Source organism: Diabrotica virgifera, chromosome 1, assembly GCF_917563875.1.
Source record: "Diabrotica virgifera virgifera chromosome 1, PGI_DIABVI_V3a".
Classification (NCBI taxonomy): Eukaryota; Metazoa; Arthropoda; class Insecta; order Coleoptera; family Chrysomelidae; genus Diabrotica; species Diabrotica virgifera.
This window is the reverse complement of record NC_065443.1, coordinates 180,519,408-180,546,664: the sequence shown is the minus strand read 5'-3', so window position 1 is coordinate 180,546,664 and position 27,257 is coordinate 180,519,408. Positions and strand designations below refer to the sequence as shown.

Here is a 27,257-nt window from a genome sequence, read left to right as displayed (position 1 = left end):
GTACGATTATAGAGACCTGTTAATAATCTGAAAATTTGTTAATAACCTATTTATAATTTACATTTTTAGGTATATTTTAAAAAAAGAAGCCACATCTCGATAAAAGGTAACTTATCAAAAAAAGACTAAGGGCAAAAAAGTTTTAAAAACACTGTGTTTAACTAATGGTACCACAATAATAGTTTATTTGGAACGTACACAAACATTTGGGGGGTTTAAAGGTACAAAACTCCCATAAAATATTTATGTAAATACATTAAAAAGAAGCCGCATCTCGATAAAAACTCGCTTATCGAAAAAATACTAAGAGGCAAAAAACGTTTTAAAAACGTTGTGTTTAACTAATAATGAATTAATTGGAACGTACACAAAAGTTTGGGGGGCCGTTTAAGGGATCAAAACCCCCATAAAATTTTTATGGGGTGGACAAATCTCACTATAATTTTGTTTTAAGATGATCCTGCCATAAGAATGATACATGTCCACTTTCAATAAAAAATCTTTAATAGTTTTCGATATATTGAAAAAAATCGATTTTCATTTTGTAACTTCAAAGGGCTGTAACTTTTTATGAGCACATTTGTACTAAGGTAAGTTAGGTTTAATCGAACTATTTTTGACTCCAGAATGTGTGGTATAATTTATGACCAATCTTTTCGGGACAACCTGTATATAGGTCAGTAAAATGAAATACGGCGATGAATTAACGTGAAATACGGCGATAAAATTTCACAAAAATTTGGATATAGGTTCCTCTTATAAGTACTCAACTTTACTTCTGAACTTGTGCCATTGGTTGCTTTTACTTGGGAGTTGAAATCTTGTAGGCGAAAAAACGTACGTTCAAAAAATGTACGGAAATGGATAAATTAGCAAATTTTAAGCAACTCTTGTGCTATAGAATTTTTGCTCTAAGTTAATACTTTTCAGTTATTTGTGAGTGAAAATGTTAATTTTTCAACGAAAAGAACCACGATTTTAGACGGTTTTTCGTAAATAACTCAACAACTAAATAATTTGTAAAAAAAATAATATTAGCAAATATATAGCTTATAAAAAATAGAAAACGGTACATTCATGAAGTCTGTAGACTCAAATTACAAATCGAGTATTTCAACGTGAAATAACCAAAAAATGAAGCACTTTTTGGGAAAATATGCAGAAAACTCAAAACTTTTATTTACTTTTCTAAATTTTTCCTTTCTTATGACTAACACTTTTTAATATAATTTTTAAAAAAAGCATTTTTTTTTCAACATTTCGAAGTTTGTTTTTTTATTTTATCAGTAACCACTTTCTTTTCAAAAATAAGCACTTTGAACCGGTGGGTGAAACTTAAAGATCATACATGTTTCGACGAGTAGTCAAATCTAAGTATTCAAGCTTAAATAACGGGAAAACGATGCAATGTATAAAATATACCTGCTAAATATTTGTCAAAGTACTTCGCAATACCTATCAAATGAGCTTAAGAATAAGTTAATAGCGTCAAAATTAAGCAAGTTATTATGAAAATAAGAGAACCCCTTGGAATTTACAAAAAAAATTCCATTTCCACAAAAATTAAAATTTATAATAATCCTTACAAGAACTTCTTTATATTAGCATAAGTAATGATTTCAATAATTTTGACCGGTTTAGAATGCATATTTTTGAAAAAAAGATATAATTTAAAAAAATCATAATTTTTCAAATTATTGTAATTTTCATATTCTTTTGATAATAACTCCAAAAATAATCAAAATACGTAAAAAATTATATAGAACCAAATTTTTGTTTTTTCTGTCAAATATTTTACTATTTCTATAGGGTAAAAAATAGCCGAGATAGAAACGTTTAAATCTTGAATTAACCTTTTATTTTTAAAAAAGTAAGAGGTATAAAAGATTAAGTTTTACGTGGTGAAATAGCCCTTCAAACTAACTTTCAAACGGTTTTTAGGTGAACATAATATCGTAAAAGTGGACGGAGGTATTAAAAAAAACAACATTTTTTGGAAACATTTTTAAAAGATAAATTTTGGAGCATAAATTTTAATGCCATCAACATGTTCGGGGCTCATTTGATAGATATTTTTAAGTACTTTGACAAATGTTTAATAAGTTTATGTTATAAAATGCATCATTTTTCCGTTATTTCAGCTTGAACACTTAGATTTTTTACTCGCCGAAAAAAATATACATTCAATCACCTATAACTCACTTTTAGTTAACACTAAAAGGTTTTTCTAGTAAGGAGTTTATTCCGTTTTTTATTAGCTTCAATATTGGTAATAATAACTTTTTGTAAAATCTTATAGTTTTTGAGCTATTGATGAAAAATCGGTTAAAAACATGTATTTTTCTCAAGAAAAATTAAAATCTATGATCTTTAATAACTCAAAAAGTTTACATTTATTTTAATAACTTTATATAACAAATGTTGCTTAGAATTTGTTCCTCTATCGAATTATGGGGTTATTTTGAATAAAATAATTTTCACCCCCGAGAAGGGGTGACATCCACCCCAGGGTAAAAGCGCAAGTTGGCACCATGTCACCTTTGTTCCTTGAGATATCCTCTAACTACTCACAAATTTTCATACAAATCGATGGAGGTTCAACGAAATCGGAGGTAATAGCTCATATCCACCTTCAGTGACTCCACTAAAAGGGAACAACTTTATTTTGAGCGTCGCGTCACTTGCTTAATTTTGGTGCTAAAAATGTTATAAAAATCAAAAACAAAGCTTTTATTAAACACTTTTAAAAAATTTTGATGAGTTTTCCCTGAAAAGGCCTTAATTTTTTGGTTATTTAACGTTGACATGTTCAATTTGGAATTTGACGACTAAGAACCTACTTTTCATAACTCTGCTTCTACGGGGTTTACAGACTTAATTCATATTCTATTTTTTCATGTTTTTATAAGCTACATTTTTGCTAAGAATATTTTTTTTGGATAAAATACTTACTTTTTGAGTTATTTGTGAAAAACCGTCTATAAATTTGTGTTTTTTTTTTGTTGAAACATGGACAGTTTCACTCGCAAATAACTCAAAAAGTATTATCTTAAACGTGAAAAGATCCAATAAAACAAAAGTTGCTTAGAATTAGTCAGTTTATCCATTTTTGAGAAGGGGTGGCTTTCACCCTTCAAGTAAAAGCAACCCTGGGCTCACGTCCAAAACTGAAGTAAAGGGGAAAAGGAACCTAAATCCATATTTTCAAGCAAATCCGTCATTTACCTAATAGGCAAAATGCCTGTTTTTCTTCGGCTGTGCCTCCTACTCAAATGAAATATTATCATCTCGTCTCTTTCGTTGTAGATATGTGCTTCTTTTTGAAATGCTATTTATCCCGTATTATTCTAACTATTCTGTCTTCTTACATTTTACTGGTAAGCCTATTCCATTCTCTTCTTCTTTTTTGCACTCATTCTTTGATGTTGTTTATTCTGCATATGTGTCTAATCTCAGTACTCATTTATCTGTCCAATAGTGTTTTTGCGATTATTCTTCTTACTATTCAAAACAAGTAATTGGAATTCGTAAATCCTAGGTTTTCATCCAAAGTGACCGAAAGTAGAACCGGAAGTCGATATTTGAACTATTCGTGTAACTTTGCGTCCGTCGATTGATATACGATTTCACTAATTTTGAGTAATTTTTACTAAACTTTCGGTCATAACTGTTTAACCTGAAATGACTTCCAAACCTGAACTAAAAATTCATGCTCGACTTTTCAATAAGCTTCGATTGCTATGTCACAATGTACTATTTCTGCAACTATAATATGGCACTTTCCGGTTAGAATTATTTAATCGGAAATGATGTAAGAATCAAAAATATACATTTGTTTTCATCTTGCTAAGGCACGCCGAATAATATATCGCTTATACTATTTAGGTGACTTTAAAATGGTACTTCCGCTTGCAACTCTAAATCCGAAAGTCGGGCGTCAAATTTCTCATCTTTAATACCACCCTTGGGTTACAAGCTTTCATTCGATATCTCATTTGTCATTCTATCGGTATTAATAACGGAAGAGTTATATTCGCGGACAGACAGTCACGAAACCGGAAATATATATTTGTTCTCGTCTTACTAAGGCGCGTCGAATAATATATCGCTTGTACTATTCTGACGATGTTAAAGCAGTATTTTCGGTTTCATTTCTAAAACCAGAAATCCTTGGTCAAATTTCTACCCCCTTTAGTACCTTCCTTGGTTATAAACTTTCTTTTGACACCTCATTTGTCATTCTACCTAGTATAATGACGAAGAAGTTGTGTTTACGGACGGACAAACATGCATGAAACCGGAAGTATATATTAGTTTTCGTCTTGCTAAGGCCTGTCAACTAATATTTCGCTTGTACTATTTCAGCGATTTTAAAACAATATTTCCGGTTTCAACTGTAAAACCGGAAGTCGGAAATCAAATTTCTAATATACCTCTAATAAAATTTTTGGGTTAGAAATTCCCATTCGACACCTCATTTGTCACTATTTATTTTAATAACGGAGGAGGTATATTCGCCGACAGACAGACTGACGGACGGACAGGCATGAAACCGGAAGTATATATTAATTTGTTCTCATCTTGCTAAGGTGCGTCGAATAATATATCGCGTGGACTATTTCGGTGACTTTATAACAGTACTTCCGGTTGTAACTATAAAACCGGAAGTGCAAGGGCAAATTTACCACATTTAATACTATCCACACAGAGGCGATTAGGCCTTACATGGGCATCATTTTGCAAAGTAAGCCATATTCTAAAAAGCTCAATTCCTAGGTGTATTAAGCGAAAGGTTTATAACCAATGTGTTTTGCCAGTACAAACTTATGAAGCAGAGACTTTAGCACTGACGCAAAAATCAGCAAATAACATCAGAGTCACACAACGAGCCATGGAACGTGCAATGCTGAACGTGAGCCTTCGAGACCACATAACAAACCAACAAATCAGGCAAAGATCAGGAGTTCAAGACGTCATCGAAAACGATACGACGCTTAAGTGGAACTGGGCAGGGCACTTAGCTAGAACACAAGATGGACGGTGGACACAACGAATCATGGAATGGAGCCACAGAAACTATAAAAGAAGCCGAGGACGACCACCGACTAGATGGACCGACGACATTGCAGGAAACTGGCTACAAGAGGCCCAGTGTAGAGAATACTGTAAAGAACTGAGGGAGGCCTACGTCCAGCAGTGGACGCGATTGGCTGATTGATTGATTAATACCATCCTTAGGTTATAAGCTTTCATTCAACATTGCATTTAGCCTCATTTATTATCCTTCTATCTGGTCTAATGACGGGAAGAAGTTGTGTTTATAGACAGACAGACAGACATGCATAAATTCAACGATTTCACATTTTTTTAGAATGGGCGAAAACAATATTTATTTTTATTTATGTAACAGCGATAGTTATATTCTGAATTACAAACATATATACATACCTACCTTAATACATGTGTTAATGAAAATTTAAAGAATTGTGGAAAATTTCTGTGAAACAAAATATCCTCGCGTATGACTATTAATAAAATAAAATATACCTAATGCAATTCAATACATTTTCTAACACATAAAAATGAACAATACCAGTAAATCACCTGTAAGCAAGACGATTGTAAAATATGCGGGATAGAATGATTCAATAGTCGAGCAACAGTGTTGCCAGCTAAGTCGAGGCCATAATGTCGTATGATAGTTTAACACATGAAGGATATACACATTGAATATACACATAAAAGCGACCTCCAACGGCAAATGGCTGAACTATAAGCGACGTTACGGACTCATTTTGTTTTAAGATTTACAGGAATTCTAAGACACCAACAAGATTTGTAACATTTTTGTTTGGTAGGTAGAGGTCTCTAGTTTCTCATTCAACAAAACTTTGGTAGAAAATGACAACCAGTTAAAAGAAATACATGAAAAAAATTACGGACTCCGTATATTGAGGCCGTAAATCGCTCGAGTCCGTTGTGTATGGTCAAAACCTTAATACCGAGTCCGCAATGTTAAGAGGATATATATATATATATATATATATATATATATATATATATATATATATATATATATATATATATATATATATATATATATATATATATATATATTGATGTTTAGCTATATCATACTGATGACGACTAATAAGTCAGAAACACGTGTCTATGGTTGCATTCCATCTTGTGCATATTTTGTTTTTCATACTTATTGCGAGCCATGCCGATATTTATTAACTCGCGCTAACCTCTCCTTGTTTTATATATATATATATATATATATATATATATATATATATATATATATATATATATATATATATATATATATATATATTATATCGCGGAAGGTTCGATCATTAGCCTATGCTAAATAAGACTCATTTGAAGTAGATAATAGGTCATTAAATTTTGTAAATAGTAGAAAGTAATTTTGAATGGGAATTAACTATTTTTTTGGAAATCCATTAAGCATATTTAGAAAGATTAAAAATTGGTTTTGAGGAATACTGCGAATGAGAGTTGGTGGTGGAAGGTTGATTTGTGAATCTGGAAGGGATATTTAGAAAGTAGGGGAATGAATGGAAAAGATAGATCAGAATGTTTTGAGCTGTCGAGAAGTGAAGTCCAGTAGTAGACGGTAGTGTACGGAGAGTGAGAAGGCCGGTGTAGTTCCGTGAGTGTGGAGTATCTATCGTGGAACGAGAGGTAGGCCAGGTCGAGAGTAAAGAACCTCCTTGAGCCAAGAGTGTCCCGGTAGCTGATTGAAGTTTCGAAAAAGGTAGAAACACGGCATCACGACAGAAGCAGGAACGGGAGCTATACGAGCTAGTTTTCAAAGGAGAACATTACTGGAAGCCAGGACGAGGTGTTGATCGCAGCCAAGGATAGCAGGAAACGGGTCTTGTGTGAAGACATTCTCAGTTCACCAGAAAAAGGTCAGTCTCATTTGTTTGGACATGAATGTATGGGTTTTTCGTATTAAATACCACATTTAAAATTGAAGAACATAATCAATAATATCAGAAAAGCTTCATCAAACTTAAATAGAATTGTTGCTAATAAATCATAATAGTTAAATGTTAATAAAAACTTTCAATTGGAAACCAAAAGGAAATAAGATTCCCATGTGTAAATGTTATGTTTAAGAATAATAAGATATAGCAAATATTAAGCAGTGATTGCCATTTAAATAAAATAAACAATATTTTGATTATAATTGTAACCCATATGTGTGTATTATTTTACTCTTTTCTTTCCTATCCCGATTAGGAACCATTGAGAAATACTTAGAAGCCACGTAAGTAAGTAATTAATTTTATAAAAAGCCCTGAGATTTGAAAACATATTGATATGTGATCTGGTAAATAAATTAGATTATTATTAATGCATTGATTAAATTAAATGACATATAAGAATATTATCTCATATCAATAATAAAGATCACATCAACTGTCGTCCAACGTGGAGGGCATTGAAAAGTATTTCTAGTGGCAAATTTGAAGGATAGAAAGAGTAAAGCCGGTATTTGAAGATTTATATGCCTGTGGTAAAAAGTGAGATACTTACATTTGATAACATAAAATTTTAGATCTCTTTTTAGATTTAATAATTTACTTTTACGATATTTACATTTGATATATTTATTGACAATTTATAATATTTGGTTGAGAAAAATTCGTCTTGGTAACATACTAGTAAAATTTCATATTTGGCGGGGATAGTACTTCTTGAAAACAAATGTCTGTGACAAGAAGCCAAAGCAAAGACAACAAAAAACAAAAAGAACATTCAGACCAAGAAGATATTTTAGACACGACAATCATGGCATCAGAACAGCAAGAATTATCAGGAATAGATAAACTATTACAACTGATGCAACTCCAGTCACAAAAACTGGATGAAGCAAAAAGGACAATGGATAAAAATCAGGAAGAAACATCAAAGAAAATGGATGAAACACAACAAAAAATGGATGAAACACAACAAAAAATAGATGAAACACAACAAAAAATGGATCAAAAAATGGATGAAACACAACAAAAAATGGATGAAGCAAAAAGGACAATGGATAAAAATCAGGAGGAAACAAAACTAGCAATGGATGAAGCATCAAAGAAAATGGATAAAGTGGATCAAAAAATGGATGAAACACAACAAAAAATGGATGAAACACAACAAAAATTGGATCAAAAAATGGATGAAACACAACAAAAAATGAAACAAGCAATAGAAGAGAACAACAAGAAAATGGAGGAACGCATAGGAAAGTATGAAAAGGAAGTAAAAGGATGTTTGACAATAATCAAGATCACAACAATATATATATATATATATATATATATATATATATATATATATATATATATATACAGTATGTCTCTGTAAGTTGTATCCATATGGAAAACTTTTTTATTATTAATTTTGCGAAAAAAGTCATTCTTTATAAAAAGCTCTGCATGGTCCAAAACCTAAGATTTAACCATCAAATATCAAATTTTTTGAATATTATACGAGGTATGTCAAAAAGTTTGAATTTCACTCAAGAGTAAAATAGCTTTATTTTTCGTAATATTGGAAATTGCTATTAAGAAAAGTTGTTTGGAATTAAAAACTATATTCTAATATGCAATTACATCCTTCTAATTGAAAAAAATTTTTTTTGAGAAATTATGGATAACTATCATTATTTTTTCAGTTATTTCAATTCTGGTAACTCATTTATTATTAATTTTACGAAAAAAAGTGATTCTTAATAAAAAGTTCTGGATGGTCTAAACCTTAAAATACAAAAATCTTATACCAAATTTGATCAATTTTATACGAGGTATGTCAAAAAAGATAAATTTAGATCAAAAGTAAAGTACCTTTATAGTTCAGAATATTTCAATTAGAAGGATGTAATTACATACTGAAACATAGTTTTTAATTCTAAATAACTTTTCATAATAACAATTTTCGATATTGTGAAAAATAAACGTATTTTACTCTTGAGCGAAATTCATATTTTTTGACATACCTCGTATAAAATTGATAAAATTTGACAAAAGATGGTTGTATTTTAGATTTTAGACCATGCAGAACTTTTTATTCAGAATCACTTTTTTTCGTAAAATTAATAATAAAAGAGTTATCTGAATTAAAATAACTGAAAATAATGTTAGTTATCCATAATTTTTCAAAAAAAAATTTTTTCAATTAGGATGTAATTGCATACTAGAATACAGTTTGTAATTCCGAACAACTTTTCATAATAGCAATTTTCAATATTGTGAAAAATAAAGCTACTTTACTCTTGTGTGAAATTCAAACTTTTTGACATACCTCGTATAATATTCAAAAAATGTGACATTTGATGGTTAAATCTTAGGTTTTTGATCATGCAGAGCTTTTTATAAAGAATAACTTTCTTTCGTAAAATTAATAATAAAAAAGTTTTCCATATGGATACAACTTACAGGGGCATACTGTATATATATATATATATATATATATATATATATATATATATATATATATATATATATATATATATATATATATATATTATCTCATATTATATATGCTTTCTGTTGTTTTCCGTGTTTGACTCCACGTTGAATAATTTTGGTTTTGAGAAAAACCATTTTGACGTTTTGGCAAAATCACACTTGCCATTGTCAAGTCAGCTAGTTCCGCTTCTCGCTGCTGCTTGAAGTAATGTTTGATTCAGAGTTGAGACTACGTAGATCCATTGATAACGCCCGAGAGGCAGAAATAGCTATCTGGAGATGGTGGTCCAACTCTGAATCAAATAAAAGCAAAAACTGCATTTTCTCTGAAATATAAGAGGTCTCTTGATTTCGTTTTACAGCAAAATCATTATTTGAAGATATTTTTATTGTTAAATTTTTAGGTTATTGTGGGAAAAACAAAATAAGAAGGATGGGCCCTCACAGTTTGTTCCATCCAACATGGCTGTAAATTTTGTACAGCATAATAGGTTTAATACAGGAGCGAGTGAAATTCCGCCAAAGAAGGCTAAAATGGAGGAAAAACCGAAGAAAAAGGATGAAAAAGCTACGGACGATTATTATTATGAAAGATTCAAAAAACAGTTTAAAAGATAATATTAAATGTTTTAGTAAAAAAACTATAGTTTTATCATAGATATAGTAATAAACTGTATTTGAAAATTTTAAACTAGACATGTATTTACAGCTTAATTGAAAAATAATCGTTTCAAAGTGTTTTAATATTAGAATATATACTGTGATGGTATGTTCCAGCCAAATGCTTTAATCTTTTTCTTAGGAATATTAAATGACGTCATTGATTAAAAATATTTAATTTTTTTCTAAATTATTACAAACCTAAGACATTACATTAAAACTTATCTACTAAGTTCAAAATATGTTGCTGTTCTTGATCTTTCCATTCTTTATCGCCCTCCTCTCCTAAATTACCAGCATATTCCCTCATGATATGTCTAATGGTTTTCAACGAGGCACCGCGAAGATTCAAAATTTGCATGACCCTGTGTTTTATGCTTCCAGGTCCCGCTGCACATACTTCTACAATGATGTAGTCTACTAGCTGAAGAGTAAACAAACCACCTAAAAGTATAAAGTTTTTAGTTTTGTTTAAGTTTTTAATCCTCCGGCGGCCGTGCTAGTGGTCCTCTATGCCGCCTTTCTACTAATTTCAAGATTCCGTAAAATATTATTAGTTACTTCCACTTATCCGCCTCACTATTCTCAAATAACTACACTCACCGGCACAAAATTCCGCCACCAAAAATTTTTGATTAAGTTTGACAATCTATAACTTTTTATTTGTACTCCGATTTTCAAGATTCTTGCATCAGTTTGTAGGTACATGTATTGATGTCGTTTGTTATTATTTCGGTAACAAAATTTTTTTGCTTTATATATTATGGCATTATACGGGGGTGAATGAAAGCGTTGTTTTTTCTGTTAAATTAAAAAAATTCTGTGGAAAAATTGGAGGGCTGATTTTGTGTCATATTCCTTTTATATTATCCTGTAGGTATCACTAAGGTTTTGTTTTTTGAATTATCCAAATATCTCTTTAACTGTAAGAGCTGTAAATAAAAACACTGCTCTGAAGGTTTATTTAGTTAAAAATATCAAACGCGCTAAACTTAACAAAACAAAATTAACAACAAAACAATTCAATAGCGCGTATATCCACCTCTTGCAGCAACGACTGCTCGCAATCTGTTTAGCATCGAATAAATATGGGGTTATCCTTGCCTGGGGAATAGCCCGATAAACCTCTACCAGGACCATAACTGTACCAAATTTTCTGGAGGTCTAGGATGACGGCGAATAGCTTTATTTAATTCATCCCATAAATGCTCAATAAGATTGAGATCTGGGCTGCATGAGGGCCACTCTAATCTTATCAATCTAACCTCTATTTTATGAGACAATCAGTGTTTTTATTTACAAAAAATGGTACAGCTCTTACAAGAAAAGAGATATTCGGATAATTCAAAAAACACAATTTTAGTGATGCCTCCGGGATAATATGACAGGACTAAAAAACAAAATCAAATATTCTATAAATTGTCAAACCTAATCAAAAAATTTGGGTGGCGGAATTTTGTGCCGTTGAGTGTATATTGGGTAACTCACGACGCACATACCGCCTCGGTATATGATTTCTTTAGTTGCCAGTACGACGCTGAAGTAATAGGTGTTGAATTGTCGGCATTCCGTGCCGTAGCGCGCCCGATAATATGAGTAAACAGTGGCACAAGCCCCAAAATCAAAGCAAAAAATACAATAACAGTTCGTCCTGGATCCAAAGGATCAGCAAAAATATTTCGACTAAATTCGAAATAGGAGAATGATTTATTATGTAGAATATTAATTATTGTTGTACTTTTTTGAAGTAAAAAGATTTTTTTAACTATCAAATATTTACTATTACGTATATTAAGGCTATGGGTACATAATTCGCAAATATTTTACGTGTATCCCTACTTTTTCTGTCTTTACACGGCAAATTACGTGTAGTAAAATTCACACTGGTATGGATATGTAAACATTACTAGAATGTCATTCTACTTGAAAATGTCATCATTAATTTAAAGAGATGGGTTTTGAATGTTCTTGGATAACTGTTATTTTTATAATTGCAAATTATTAATTCAGTTAATAAATGTGATAATTTTTTCACTAACTATGTATTCAGTGATTGTAATAATTTATTTGTACAACAAAGACTAATACTTAATCGAGAAAAGAAGAAAAGTGTTAAAGTGATTTTTTAATAATATATTGTTATGGAACGCTTACAATTTTGAACATCTTTAACAACAAAATACTTGGATCACAGAATATATTATCCTGATGTATTCTCTGCTTGGATCTTCCACAAATAATACACAATAAATAACTTTTTATTAAGTTCACGTCTTAAATCAGTTATTTATCAAATACACTATATATCAATAATATTTAATCAATAACTCAACATATTCCCGATGCAATGTCAAATATTTAAAATTTGTATCTGATTGTCAGTGTCTGACTGACAATATATGCTGACAATATTATATTCGGCTGAGTGCGTTGTAAGACAAAGATAGATTTGGAAAATATTACCACGGCATTGTGTTAATTTTTTTCGAATCATGAAAAAACTAATAAATATTTTTGAAAAATTTAAACGCAGAATGAAAGACTAAATTATTACCGAGGGCCGAAAGTCCCTTAGAATAAATAAAAAGTTTATTTTGAATGATATATTTGAAATTAAAAATCATACTAAATTTTCTCTTAGTTTTTCACCCCTGTAACTTATTAAAATAAACATTATAGAAGTTCTCAGGGACTTTCGGCCCTCGCTAATAACGTAATCTTTCATTCTGCGTTTAAATTTTTCAAAAATACTTATTAGTTTTCTCAGGATTCGAAAAAAATGAATCCCCATTTGAATAGCATTGCAGCCGAAAATACGTACCGATCCTCTTAAGGATAAGTATGAATCTTTTGAATTTAATTTATACGTTTTTCTGCTTGCAGCATAAAGTTCCGCAACGTGCCCGTTCTTATGATTTTTAAAAGCGCGCCTGCCCGAGTGTAGAAGAAATAACAATTATACGCTAATCACAAATCCTATATTAGTTAACAGGTTAATTATTAGATGAAAAACATTTAGTGATCTAGGAAATTTTTCAGTACACATTTTGTAATATACAGTTTATCCCAAACCCTTTTTTGAGTTTGTCATTCATTTTGACGTCATATAAAGGCGGAAATACATATTTGCGCCGCGAACTCCGCGCCGTGTGAGCGCCGCGCGTTTTAGGCGCGGTTATTGTTCGTTAAAATTTTTCATTTTGACGACCCAGAGGAAACATACGAACGTTTAGTAATTGTAGATAATCATGTCTCTGTCCTGTACTTCTACTACATCTTATTTTATTATTACATATTCTGAAACTATTTTCTTGTGTCATCTTATGCAATTTACTATTTTATGTGGAATAAGCCACAGTTTGCGAACATTTCGGGAACTACCTTTTCGCTTCCCGGCGACACAAATATAATGGTAGGGGAGCCCAAGCGGGGATTTTTGCAGTTACTCGAGCGCGTCAGATTATCATATGGGGAGAAACGTTGTACCCTGCAGATGTACCTCCACCATCTATTGGCTCTTAACACAGGGGGGTTCGTTCAGGGGGGCCCGAAAAAAAAATCTATCCTTAAAAATACTCGAAATTGTCAGATTAAGATTAGGTAAGTTAAGTACATGCAAAAGAGTCTATATTTCAAAAATATGACGATTTGAGCGGGGTGTACGGAAATGGGCGAGTCAAAAAGTTTCACAAAAAAAAGCGAATATTTTGCGAAATGAACGTCAGATTGAAAAACTAAAAATTGCGTGTTCAATGTTTTTCAAAAATCTATCGAAAAATACCAAACATGACCCCCACGGAGAGGGCGGGGGGGGGGGGGGGGAATTTAAAATTTTAAATACAAATCCCGCGATCTTTCGCAAAATAAACATCATATCGAAAAACTGCAAAATACACTTTACCAATATTTTTAAAAAATCTATCGAATGGTTCCAAACACGACCCCCACAGGGGTGAGGTGGGGGGCTTACTTTAAAATCTTAAGTGGTAGCCCCCATTTCTTATTGCAGATTTGGATCGTTTGTATAAAAATAAACAACTTTTATTCGAAACAATTTTTCTAATTATGGATAGATGGCGCTGTAATCTGAAAAAAGATTGTAGGAAATGGAAAATTAAATTAAAAAATGGGAAGTCCCCACTAAAATGGAAAATTTTACTTAACTTTTTTTGGTTTTAGGACCTAATAATCACAGCCCAATAGGTCCCCAAAGCGCTCGAGTGACTGCACATTTAGCATACTTTGCTCCCCTACCATAATATATCTGCTTGTTCCTACAACCAGAAACAAAATTAGAGAACTATAGGTTCTTCCACGTTGTGCGTTACCTTTTTCGTTTTCCGGTGACACAATTGTAATGTATCTGCTTGTTTCAACTCCGTTGCTTCACCAGAAGCGAAGTTAGAGAACTATTGGCTCTTCCAAGTTGTGCGTTACCTTTTTGGCTTTCCGGTGACTCAATTATAATATATCTGCTTGTTCCAACTCCGTTGCTTCACCAGAAGCGAAGTTAGGAAACTATAGGCTCTTCCAAGTTGTGCTTTACCTTTTTCGTTTTCCGGTGACCCAATTATAATATATCTGCTTGTTCCAACTCCGTTGCTTCACCAGAAGCGAAGTTAGGAAACTATAGGCTCTTCCAAGTTGTGCATTACCTTTTTCGTTTTCCGGTGACCCAATTATAATATATCTGCATGTTCCAACTCCGTTGCTTCACCAGAAGCGAAGTTAGAAAACTATTGGGTCTTCCAAGTTGTGCGCTACCTTTTTGGCTCTCCGGTGACCCAATTATAATATATCTGCTTGTTCCAACTCCGTTGCTTCACCAGAAGCGAAGTTAGAAAACTACTGGGTCTTCCAAGTTGTGCGTTACCTTTTTGGCTTTTCGGTGACCCAATTATAATATATCTGCTTGTTCCAACTCCGTTGCTTCACCAGAAGCGAAGTTAGAAAACTATTGGGTCTTCCAAGTTGTGCGTTACCTTTTTGGCTTTCCGGTGACCCAATTATAATATATCTGCTTGTTCCAACTCTGTTGCTTCACCAGAAGCGAAGTTAGAAAACTATTGGGTCTTCCAAGTTGTGCCTTACCTTTTTCGCTTTCCGGTGACTCAATTATAATATATCCGCTTGTTTCAACTGCGTTGCTTCACCAGACACGAAGTTAGAAAACTATAGGTTCTCCAAGTCGTGCGTTACCTATTTCGCTTTCCGGTGACACATAATATATATCTGCTTATGAATGTTTTTTTGATATTGATAACTATTTCGGAAGTGAAAGTCGAAAGGTCAAGTAAACTTGATTTCAAACTCGAATTTTGGCTTATGCCCAATAGTCCAAGTAATGAAGCTTAAAATAGGACAAAACCTCGCAATTTTTACAGAATGGATCGATTTGCTTGAAAATTTGAGAATAAGTAGTGGATAGTCCAAGGATTAAAATCTATATGATGCCAAAAGGCGCTTTTACCATGGGGGTGGTTGCCACCCCATGTCGGGGGTGAAAATTTTGTATTATATTTTGACCGCAAAAGTTGGTAAAAACATTCATTCTAAGCAAAAAATGTTCTATACATTTTTTTGATAAAATTAATAGTTTTCTATTTATTCGCTATCAAAAGTGTTAGTTTTATATTAAAAAAATTAATGTTTTTAATCAGTTTTCTGCCAATAACTCAAAAAGTTTTTGTTTTATCGAAACCACTTTGCTTAAAAAAATGTACCTTTTGAAAAAATCAACAAAACCGTGTTTTTAAATTTTCTTTAAGACCAATAGTAATCGAGGTATACTTTATTATATGTTAGGGCTTCTTCGGCAAATGCTAAATACTGTAGTTTCAAAGTCAAAAGACGGGAAAACTATGCATTTTTCGAGGATCACTTGTTTAAACTAATTTGAAGTATTTAAAAATATTTATCTTCAACAATAAAAAAAAGTCTTTAGCTCAAAAATTAGGTGGCTTATAATGAAAAGAATGTCAGACCCTATATTTTTCAGCGAAAAAGTGATCGAAAGCAAACCCCTAATCACCACCCTGATTAAAATTAGTCATTGACCTTATTTCATCTTCTTTACTTATGTATTATTAATAGGTTCAAGAAGTTTAACTGGTTTAGAATGATTAGTTTTAAAGAAAATGGAGTCAAAAGCAAATATCGAATTTTTGAAGTTTGGTAAAAAATTCCCTTTTCTTCAGAATAGAAAGATTATCATCAGAGATACAAAAAAATATTTAAATATAAAATTGTAGGTTATTTAATTCCCAAGAACTTGGTTTGCAAAAATTTTCTCTACGGTAAAAATTGAGTGAGCTATGTACAATTAAATCTTGTAATAACATGCAAAAATCACCTTTACCAACCCTTTCAAAGTCACCACTTTTTGCGACTGAGGATTTTAAAAGGATTTGGTATTAACAATCTTATAGATCTTGTAAAAACCTACCAAATTATTTTTTAACAAACTTTCTAAGATAAAAATTAAAAAGGTTACGGTTAAAAAATCAATATATTTTTTTCAAAACAAAAAAAAAAGAAATCCAATTGGAAGCATAATAATATTTAGCTTTGGTTTTAGTCATTGGTCTTATTAATTCTTTTTTATTTATGTATTATTAATAGATTTTAAAAGTTTGACTGGCTTAGAAGGATGTTTTTAAAAAACTAGAGTTAAAAGCGAATAACGACTTTTTGTAGTTTGGTAAAAAATGCCATTTTCTTCAAAATAGAAAGATTAGCATCAGATATACGAAAAAATGTTTTAATACGAAATTGTAGGTTATTTAATTCCCAAGAACTTAGTTTGAAAAAATTTTTTCTACGGCAAAAATTGAGTAAATGGTAAATGAGTATATATCGAAAAACACTGATTTTTTCTATATAAAACTAACACTTTCGATAGCGAATAAATCGAAAAGTATTAATTTTATCAAAAAAATGTATAGAACATTTTTTGCTTAGAATGAATGTTTTTATCAACTTTTGCTGTCAAAATATAATAAAAAATTTCCACCTTTAAGATGGGGTGGCAACCGACCCCATGGTAAAAGCGCCTTTCGGCATCATATAGATTTTGATCCTTGAACTATCCACTACTTATTCTCAAATTTTCCAGCAAATCGATCCATTCTGTAAAAATTGCGAGGTGAAATGCTTCGGTTCCTGGACTACAAATAAAATAGTAAATCTTATTTTTAATACATGTTATTTTTAGTACAACAATGAACTAACATTTTTTAAAAAGGTCCGCATGTACATTTTTTTATTTCAGCTTCTATTTCCGTTCAGATCGGATTTAAGTTGTTTCTTTAAATTAAATGGTTCTTTATTGAGGATCCCACAATAATTATTTTCCGCGGTAAACATCAATTTCCTTCCGACAGTTCCGACCATTCCATTACTAACAAATATTCAACTCATACGCGCCAAAACCAACAAACCACTCGCAAACCCGTCCAAATACGTATTGCGAACCATCAAAGCGTTTGTTGAAAAACCGACAGAATTTAGATCGTGGTGCGCCGTGTGCGTGCCGTTTGTGCGTCACTTGAAAACACGTACTAATCTGACGAATACGCTGCGCGCGAGCGGCTCGCACACCGAGCAGAGCGCATATGTATCTCCGCCTTAAGATTTAAGAATGTCGCGAATCGCTGCACGACATTTTAGTTAAATCTGACAGTTGTCAGAATATTTATATTTATGTTTATATAAATATCAATATTTATATAAATATTTGCCAGAATATTAATATTTTAAAATATTTTAAGGAAAAAATAAATATAGATAATCCGCTCCGCGGATAACCCGCTAGCGGATAAACGGGGGTTGACTGTACATCTATAAGTATAAATCGCTTTAATATGGAAATACCCTTCAACGAATACATAATTTTTTTAAGTTCTATGTAATAATAATCACGGACGTACGTTTTTTCTGTAACTTCGAGCTTAATGCGTTATAGCGAATTCGACAAACTATGACGCACTAAAAAAAGGGGTTTGCGATAAACTTGTAATATGACATAATTCTCGTCCCTATCAATTATTCCAAATAGTCTCACAATATATAATAATAATTCTTTTGTCGATAAGCAAATAAACAAGTAGTACCGAGGATGATAATTATTAATAAAAAAAACTAAATCATTACTAATATTTTTAAGTTGATTTGATATTGATTCTAATTAGTCTTATTAATGATTTACCTTCAAGTCTTTTTAAATAAACGGCATCTTCTTCTTCATTGTCTTCTTCGATTGTATCATCGATAGCTTCAATTTTTTCCAAATATTTGAAATGTAATTCAAGTAGCCGGTCTACTTTCTCGTGATCGTTTTCTGTAAATTTACTGACTAATCTCTGTCTTTGTGAGCCTCTGCAGTTTCTCAACATCGAAGCTATTATAGAACACACATGCTCTTCGTGCTCTTCAGTGGACAATACTTTTCTTCTATTCTTCTTAGGTGTCTTCATGAATAATGGAAAGATAGTACGCAGACCAAGAATATCTACAAATTTATTACAGTTGTCTTTACCTTGAGGACCTGACATAGCGTAATCTAATACTTTTAGGGAGCCATTTCTGGAGGTTTTCTTTTCTCTTAACATCAGATTCATTAGCTGTAAGCCTATAAAATTTGCAATATTAAAAATACTTGGTGGTGTATTATACAGAGAGAAAATACAAAAGTTTAGATATACATAATTGAAATACTGACGAGAAACGGAATTGGAAAGGAAGGAGCATTCAGTTGTCACAGCTGCAGTTTCTGTTCTAGTAAGGAAGAAAATATCTTAGGATCGAAGATTCTTCCGATATTAAATAGGAAGGGAAAAATATATTATATCGTTAGAGGCAAATAAGCACTAGTAGTTCAGGGAAATAAGCAAAAAATGTATATGTTTGTAACACTGACCCCTCTAGGTAAACGACAGTTGTTTTGAGTAGTATGGATTTCAATAGCAAGAATATACACTAAGCGCCAAAATCAACGTACCACCTTAAAAATGGGACATTTTTAATGTCTCATATTTCCTAAACCTGTTGTCCGATTTTAGTGATTTTTTTAATATGTTATAGCTTTATTCTTGAAGAATATCGGTGTAATAATATTGTTGCTAATCAGATAAGTGTCATTGTATACCGGGTGTAACAATGATAGTGTGTTTTTTCCTCAAAGTTTGGAACACCCTGTGGAATATTCTAGAGCAGCGGTTCTCAATCTTTTTGAGTCATGTACCATCTAAAGTTTCTTTTATTATATTTCTATATTTTTAGATTGTATAATCAAGACTTACTATGTACTACTATTTTAAGTTTTTGTGTTTCGTGTACCACCGCAAATAATGATATGCACCACCAGTGGTACATGTACCACAGATTGAGAACCGCTGTTCTAGAGTATATATCAACTGTAACCTTAAGCTGTCTTAACATTTTGCTTTTTGATTCGTTCGCTTATGTTGGATAATAAAAAAGTTAGGTACTTTAACAACTAGCAACGTTTTTCATCAATACAGGGTGTTTTTAAATAAGTGCTACAAACTTTAAGGGGTAATTCTGCATGAAGAAATAATGACCGTTTGCTTTATAAACATGTGTCCGCAAATGCTTCTTTTCCGAGATACGGGATGTTGAATTTTTTCTTACAAACTGACGATTTATTTATTGCTCTAAAACCGGTTAAGATATGCAAATGAAATTTGGTAGGTTTTAAGAGGTAGTTATTGCGCATTTTTTGACGTACAACTAAGAATTTTATATTCACCATTGGCGTGCATACGGGTCATATTACCCGGTCATATTACCCGTATGCACGCCAATGGTGAATATAAAATTCTTAATTGTATGCCAAAAAAATGCCCAATAACCACCTCTTAAAACCTACCAAATTTCATTTGCATATCTTAACCGGTTTTAGAGCAATAAATAAATCGTCAGTTTGTAAGAAAAAATTCAACATCCCGTATCTCGGAAACGAAGCATTTGCGGACATACGTTTATAAAGCAAACGGTCATTATTTTTTCATGCAGAATTACCCCTTAAAGTTTGTAGCAGTTATTTAAAAACACCCTGTATTGATGAAAAACGTTGCTAGTTGTTAAAGTACCTAACTTTTTTATTATCCAACATAAGCGAATGAATCAAAAAGCAAAATGTTAAGATAGCTTAAGGTTACAGTTGAGTTTTAATTTCAATATTTTATATATGCTAGAATATCCCACAGGGTGTTCCAAACTTTGAGGAAAAAACACACTATCATTGTTACACCCGGTATACAATGACACTTATCTGTTTAGCAACAATATTATTACATCAATATTCTTGAAGAATAAAGCTATAACATATTAAAAGATACACTAAAATCGGACAACAGGTTTAGGAAATATGAGACATTAAAAATGTCCCAATTTTAAGGTGGTGCGTTAATTTTGGCGCTTAGTGGTATGTTTCCTGCAGTCGATTTTTGGACTTAATTAGTTATTAACAAATTAAGGTCAAAAAACGATAAATTTTCGCTTTTTTCGTCTTTCAGCAAAAAGTTAAACATTTGATCAAATTTGAGAGGAAGAAACTTATGTCATATAACAACTTTCAAAATTGCGTTTTTTTAAGTTTCTGTGGTTATTTATTACTTGGAAAATTGCAAAGTCAGAAATTTTGGATTTTTATAGTTAAAAACTGTTTTAAAATTCCAAACTTAGAACCTTCATATTACATGGAATGTCGGGTGCTTTGGTGCGTAAAATATGTTCAAGATTTCAAAGTTATTGGTCAAATAGCTTTAAAGTTATTTTATTTACTTATCACAAATTAAAATTTTTTGCAATAATATAAATCAGAAAATAATAGTTACAGTAAGTAATTTTACGGTTAGCTTATGAAAGAAGAAGTTTTTACCCCTTCAATATTATTATTATAAAATGTTATTAAATATTATAATACCAATTACACTGCCATATACCAAGTTATTGGTCAAATAGTTTTAAAAGTTATTTTATTTGCTTATCCCAAATTAAATTTTTTTGCAATAATATAAGTCAGAAAATAATAGTTGCAGTAATTTTACGGTTAGCTTATGAAAGAATAAGTTTTACCCCTTCAATATTATTAAATATTATAAAATGTTATTAAATATTGTAATACCAATTAGAATAACATTTTAACTATTGCCTACTGGAAAATTATTTTTAATGATTAGAAAGCTTGCATTTTTTCTCAAATTTTAAAAGAAACAAAGTTGTCCTACAACAATTTGGGACGAAGTTAAACGGTTCACAGACGATTCGATCTGTCGTCCAACTTTTACAAATAAAGCGGTTTTAGCAACACTGTAGAGTGGGATTATTGTGCCAGGGTCACAAAATTACAGTAAATTTGAAAAAAAAAAATAGTAGATGGGAAAAAATAATCTTCAAATTTAATTGTATCGCAATAAATAATAATGGTTAATAATTCTTTATTGTTTTTATGAAAGTGTTCTATGCTTCGAATTTGGAACATTAAAACTTTGAAATATGTTCTTTCAAATGAAGCTAATTAGATGCTTTTAATTGTTATAAACAAAGCTGCTGTGAATTAAAATATAGGAACTAAAGTCGTCCCAAATTGACCTAGGATACCTTTTGTTCTTTTGGAATTTGTGAAAAAATGCACTTTCCAATCGCGAAAAATAATTTTCCTGCAGGCAATGGTTAAAAAGTTATTCTAATTGTTTATAAGCAAAAAATCGACATGTATTTGCAAATTGATTTTACAATATTAAAAATTGTTTTTCTTCTTTTTTTTTAAATAAGATTGAAGGGGTAAAACTTCTTCTTTCATGCGCTAACCCTAAAATGAATGTAACTTTATTATTTTCTGACTTATATTGTTGCAAAACAAATTAATTTGGGATAAAAAATAGCTTTTAAACTATTTGACCAATTACTTTGAAATTTTGATCCTATTTTAAGAACCACAATACCCAACAATCCACTGAATATGAAGGTTTTAAGGCCATTTAAAAAAAATATGAACATTTGTAAAAAACCAAAATTTGACTTATTTTGCAATTTTCTGAGCAACAAATGAGGATAGAAACATTTAGAAAAAGCCATTTTGAAAGTTTTTATGTGACGTATAAGCTTCTTACTCTCGAATTTGTTTTAAATGCTTCACTTTTTGCTGATTGACGAATAAAGCGAAAATAAACCGTTTTTTGACCTAAATTTGTTAAAAGCTAAATAAGTCCAAAAAATCGACTGCAAGAAACACATAGGTTTTTGTTATCTTTGTAAAACAACAGTAGTTTGCCCGAAGGGGTTAGTGTTACCAGAAAAACCTTATTTCCCTGGACTATAGAGCCCCAGCACTGCCTCTAGTGCAGTGTGTACGTATCTATGCATTTAAATCAAAGCGAACACAAACGAACGAACAAATTCGTTCTTTAAAATTAATTATTGTATTTGTACAGCGAATCAAACACGACCTGACGAATTCGTCCAAGTTTTTTCCAGTTATGGATAGATGGCGCTATAATCGAAAAAAAAAGATTGTTGGAAATGGAAAATTAAATTAAAAATGGAAAGTCCCCACTAAAGTGGAAAACTTTACTTAACTTTTTCTGGTTTTAGGACCTACTCCTCACAATCCAATAGGTCCCCATAACGCTCGAGTGACTGCATATTTAGCATACTTTCCTCCCGTACTAGGGCGTAGCGAACGAATTTGTTGGCAAGAGTACTATTTTAATACTAATTTACTTACAAATTAGTTTGAGAAGGCTGTTTGTTGTGTAGTTCTGAGAACTTATATATGTAAATAATTTTGCAATATGAAATGGACGAATGAAAAGAAACTTCAATTAATTGAATTATATAGAAACAAAATCAAAACAATAACCTACCTGAATTAAGACACGAAATAGAAATCAGTTTTCAGGAAGTAAAGATAGCCATAAATTCACTCAAAAATAGAAAGTCACCAGGACCAGACGGAATAACCAACGAGCTTCTAAAATACGGAGGAGAAAGTATAACCCTAGAGATGACAAAACTTATACAAAACTAATATTGCACTGCAAGATACCAGACGCATGGAGGAACAGCATAATGATACCAATGTTCAAGAAAGGAGACAAAGAAGACCCTAACAATTATAGAGGTATAAATCTACTAAACACCGCACTTAACCTAACCAACAAAATCAATAAACTAATAACAACTTTATCAGATGAACAACAAGGATTCGGATCCCGAAGATACTGCGTAGACGCCATATTTGTACTGAGACAAATCACAGAAAGGGCCATTGAGTACAATAAACCAGCATATCTATGTTTTATAGACCTGACAAAGACTTTCGATCGCATCCAAGTCGAAGACGTCTTACATTTACTGTATAGAAGAAACATACCAATCAATATATACAATTCATCGAAAACATTACTTTCATAATCGAATACAGGCGAACATAAATGGAAAACTAACGCAGTTTATACCAGTAAAAAGTGGAGTCAGGCAAGGTGACTCGTTAAGCCCACTGCTCTTTAATATAATAATGGACGAAATAATAGAAGCAGTACGTAAAGGTCATGGTTACAGAATTGGGAACAAATAAATCCAAATATTATGTTATGCAGACGACGCCGCATTAACCCACATACTACTACTGTCCTTTTAAAAGGCAATCGATCTATTTCCCTTAAATTGATAACTTAAACTTACCGTTGATAGATGGCGCCTGTGGGGTTTACTGTCAAACATATAGATCAAGATATTTAATCAGTTGCTCGCTTGAAAAGTTTGTTTACGTACCGGCATAGTATTGTTTTCTTTTGTTTTTTAATTAAACATGGATACTGCTAATTGGAGGTAAGTTTTTTTTAATTACAAATCAAATGTGGGCGTTTTACATGATTTGCTAGTCATTGCTTTACTTACGTGTAATTATAGTGGAAATATTGCTTTGAGTTTTTTATTACTTTCTTGTGTACGGCCATTTTTGTTTTGTTCTTTTAAAAGGACAGTAGTAATAAGCACTACAAAATGGATATTTTTTAGGAAACCGTTAAAATTGCATGAGTTAATTGCAGAACTTGAGACAGATGAGATTCCAACGCCTCCTGATGGTATAATTCTTTTTCCCCCAGACAATGCAAATGATAATATAACAGATTGCGATTCAGGAGACGAGGATGTCACAGCGATAGACCATTTACCAGGAAGCCAGCTGAGGAATGACGTGGAGATTATTTTCGACAATCAAGATCAGAGTGCAGAAGAGTCGGATTCCGACGACTACACCTCTTGCCACACTACGCAAAGAAGAAACAAAACCATCGATTATTCTCGAAAAACTAGGATCTGCACAATGGCTTATAGGTGATCTGTACCAGCATCCTAAAGATGTTTACTGGAGACCAGAAATCGGACCTAAACAAAATCGCATGCCATTACAACTCTTCAGGCTATTTTTTGACGACAACCTATTCAATATGATAACATATACAAATACATACGCGGCACAAAAAAACTTGACTAGTGATGTTACAGATAATGAAATTAGGTGTTTTGTGGGTGTGCTTATTTTGAGTGGCTACGTGCTGTTACCAAAAAGATATATGTATTGGGAAAATCGTGATGACAGTCACAATGAAAAAGTCGTTGGAGCTCTATCGAGAGATAGACTTTCCCATATAATGAAAATTCTTCATGTGTGTGATAATAATAGTTTGGACAAAACAGACAAGTTTGCTAAAATACGGCCATTATATGATGCATTGAATAAGAATTTTTTAAATCACGCTCCTTTCGAACTAGAACATAGCCTACATGAAGGTATGGTACCATATTTTGGAAGGCACCCTACGAAACAAACTCATTCGTTGGGGTTATAAGCTTTGGATGGGTACTCTCCGTCTAGGTTATATTGTATGGTTTACACCGTATCAAGGCAACTCAGTGCAAATACCAGCCTCATACAAAAACTTGGGTCTTGGTTCGTCGGTTGTTTTGTCTTATGCAAATGTGCTTCAATCACGCTGGCCAAAAACGAAATTCCACCTTTTTTGACAACTTCTTCTCATCCATGCATCTACTAAATGAGTTAAAAACTAGAGGTCTTTTCGGTACAGGTACAATAAGGTACAGCTGGTTCCAAAAAAAACTGATACGACTCTTGAAGCGTATTTTGTAGAAAATTGAGCAGTGTATTTTGAAGGATAAATACTTATTATTTACATACTGTCAATGTCACTACCAAATCTTAAAATTTGTCAGATAACTTATTCTGTACAACCTCAAAAAATGACTCCACAGGCTGGCAAAGAACTAAAATCAAGAATTGTAACGAAATTAGAAGATGTTTGGTCACTATCTGCCGTAGCGTACCATTTTAACGTAAGCAAAATAACCGTTTTTAATATTGATAAAAGATGGGAGAGAACAAGAAACTCTCGAAAGAAAGCATGGTTTGGGAAGAGCTCTCTGAAAAGAAGACAATTTCATAGTTCCTTTCAGGCAGATGGAGCAAAGACTACAAGCTGTTATCACTGCTGATGGAGATAATACAAAATATTAATTTTATTTTTACATACCTAAATTTAGTATAGTTTTGGTCTTTCAGACCCTCGCTTTCTTTCGAGAGTTTCTTGTTCCCTCCTTTTTTTATTAATAGAAAAACTGTGGTTTTGCATATGTTAAAATGTTTTGCTGCCTCTGATAGTGCCCAGTTATCATTTAATTTGGTGACAATTATTACTTTAATACACATATTGTTGAATTAAGTCGTTTGTTTTATTCCTTAATAATAATAAAAATGATAACAACCCTATTTTAAAAATTTAGACCTTAATAATTATTACAATTTATGAATTAACATATGTAATCAGTTGTTTGTTTGTTTATTTTAACTGACTTTGACAGTCTGTCATAATAAATATAATATAATGTCAGACCAATCAAATACACTGCTCAAAATAATCAAATCTTACTAAGAGTCGTATCAGTTTTTTTAGGAACCAGCTGTACAATAGAACACTAAAATGCCCTCTATTCGCTCCAACAGCTATGAAAAAAAAGGAAAGGGGAACTTACGATTACAGATTAGATAAAAACACAGGAATTGTGGTTTGTCGCTGGCACGACAATAGTGTCGTTACAATTGCATCTAACTTTTGTTCGGTAAAACCATATCACCTAGTCAAACTGTTTTCCCGTAAGGAGAAGAGACACATTTTTGTTTCTCAACCAAATATGATAAAGCAATACAATTCTTTAATGGGTGGCGTAGACCGCTGTGACCAAAATATTAGTCTTTACCGGATCTCTATATGAGGGAAAAATGGTACTTTTCGCTAATAGTACATGGAATTGACATGGCTATTCAAAACGCGTGGCAATTGGACCGAAAAGACGGAGGAAGCCTTGATCAGCTTAAATTTAGAAGGCAAATAGCTTGCAATCTTCTGGAAACCTACAAAAAAGATACCAAACACGGCCCAACAAGACGGAATCCCAACACAGTCTTACATTCAAGATATGATGGTATGAACCATTTAATTGTTTATCAAGAAAAACAATCTCGTTGCGGACTTTGCAAGAAAAAGGTTCAGTTTTTGTGCGAAAAATGTAAAATAACATTACACCCTCAACAATGTTTTAAGGATTTCCATACTTTGTAATTATTTTTGTATTAATAAAGTTTTACTTTCTAATATATACTGCTTCTTACTGCTGTCCTTTTAAAAGAACATGACATATTTTGACAGCTAATGCAAAAAATATTATTTTAGTATTTTTTGTCGTTAAATACGACACTTTTTCTTATATTTCCTTATAGTTTCAGTAATATGTGGGTTAATCGCCGAGACAGAAGACGATCTCCAAAGATTAACTTCTTCTTCTTAAAGTTCCCTCTCCTATCGGAGGTTGGATATCATAATGGCTATGGTCACTTTGTTGGCTGCTGCTCTGAATAGTTGTAATGAACTACAGTTAAACCATTCTCTAAGGTTCCTCAGCCAGGAGATGCGTATTCTTCCTATGCCTCTTCTTCCTTGGATCCTTCCTTGCATAATAATTCTCAGCAACTCATATTTTTCTCCTCTGGTAATGTGA

The 27,257-nt window shown here is 32.0% G+C and overlaps 2 protein-coding genes across 3 annotated transcripts in view; one reads left to right on the top strand and one right to left on the bottom strand.

The window, feature by feature from the left end:
• LOC126878934 (telomere length and silencing protein 1 homolog) overlaps positions 1–10,325 on the top strand; it is a 151,266-nt gene extending 140,941 nt beyond the window's left edge. Inside the window, exon 3 of the mRNA XM_050641818.1 lies at positions 9,899–10,325. Coding sequence (XP_050497775.1) covers positions 9,899–10,112 — 214 coding nt within the window. The 3' untranslated portion in view covers positions 10,113–10,325. The remainder of the gene's footprint in view (positions 1–9,898) is intronic.
• Positions 10,315–27,257, bottom strand: part of LOC126878929 (beta-catenin-like protein 1) — a 249,890-nt gene continuing 232,947 nt past the window's right edge. For both annotated transcript variants that reach the window (XM_050641810.1, XM_050641811.1), the window contains 2 exons: positions 18,361–18,783; positions 10,315–10,598 (listed from right to left, as the gene is read on the bottom strand). In XM_050641810.1, coding sequence (XP_050497767.1) covers positions 10,369–10,598; positions 18,361–18,783 — 653 coding nt within the window. In that variant the 3' untranslated portion in view covers positions 10,315–10,368. The remainder of the gene's footprint in view (positions 10,599–18,360; positions 18,784–27,257) is intronic.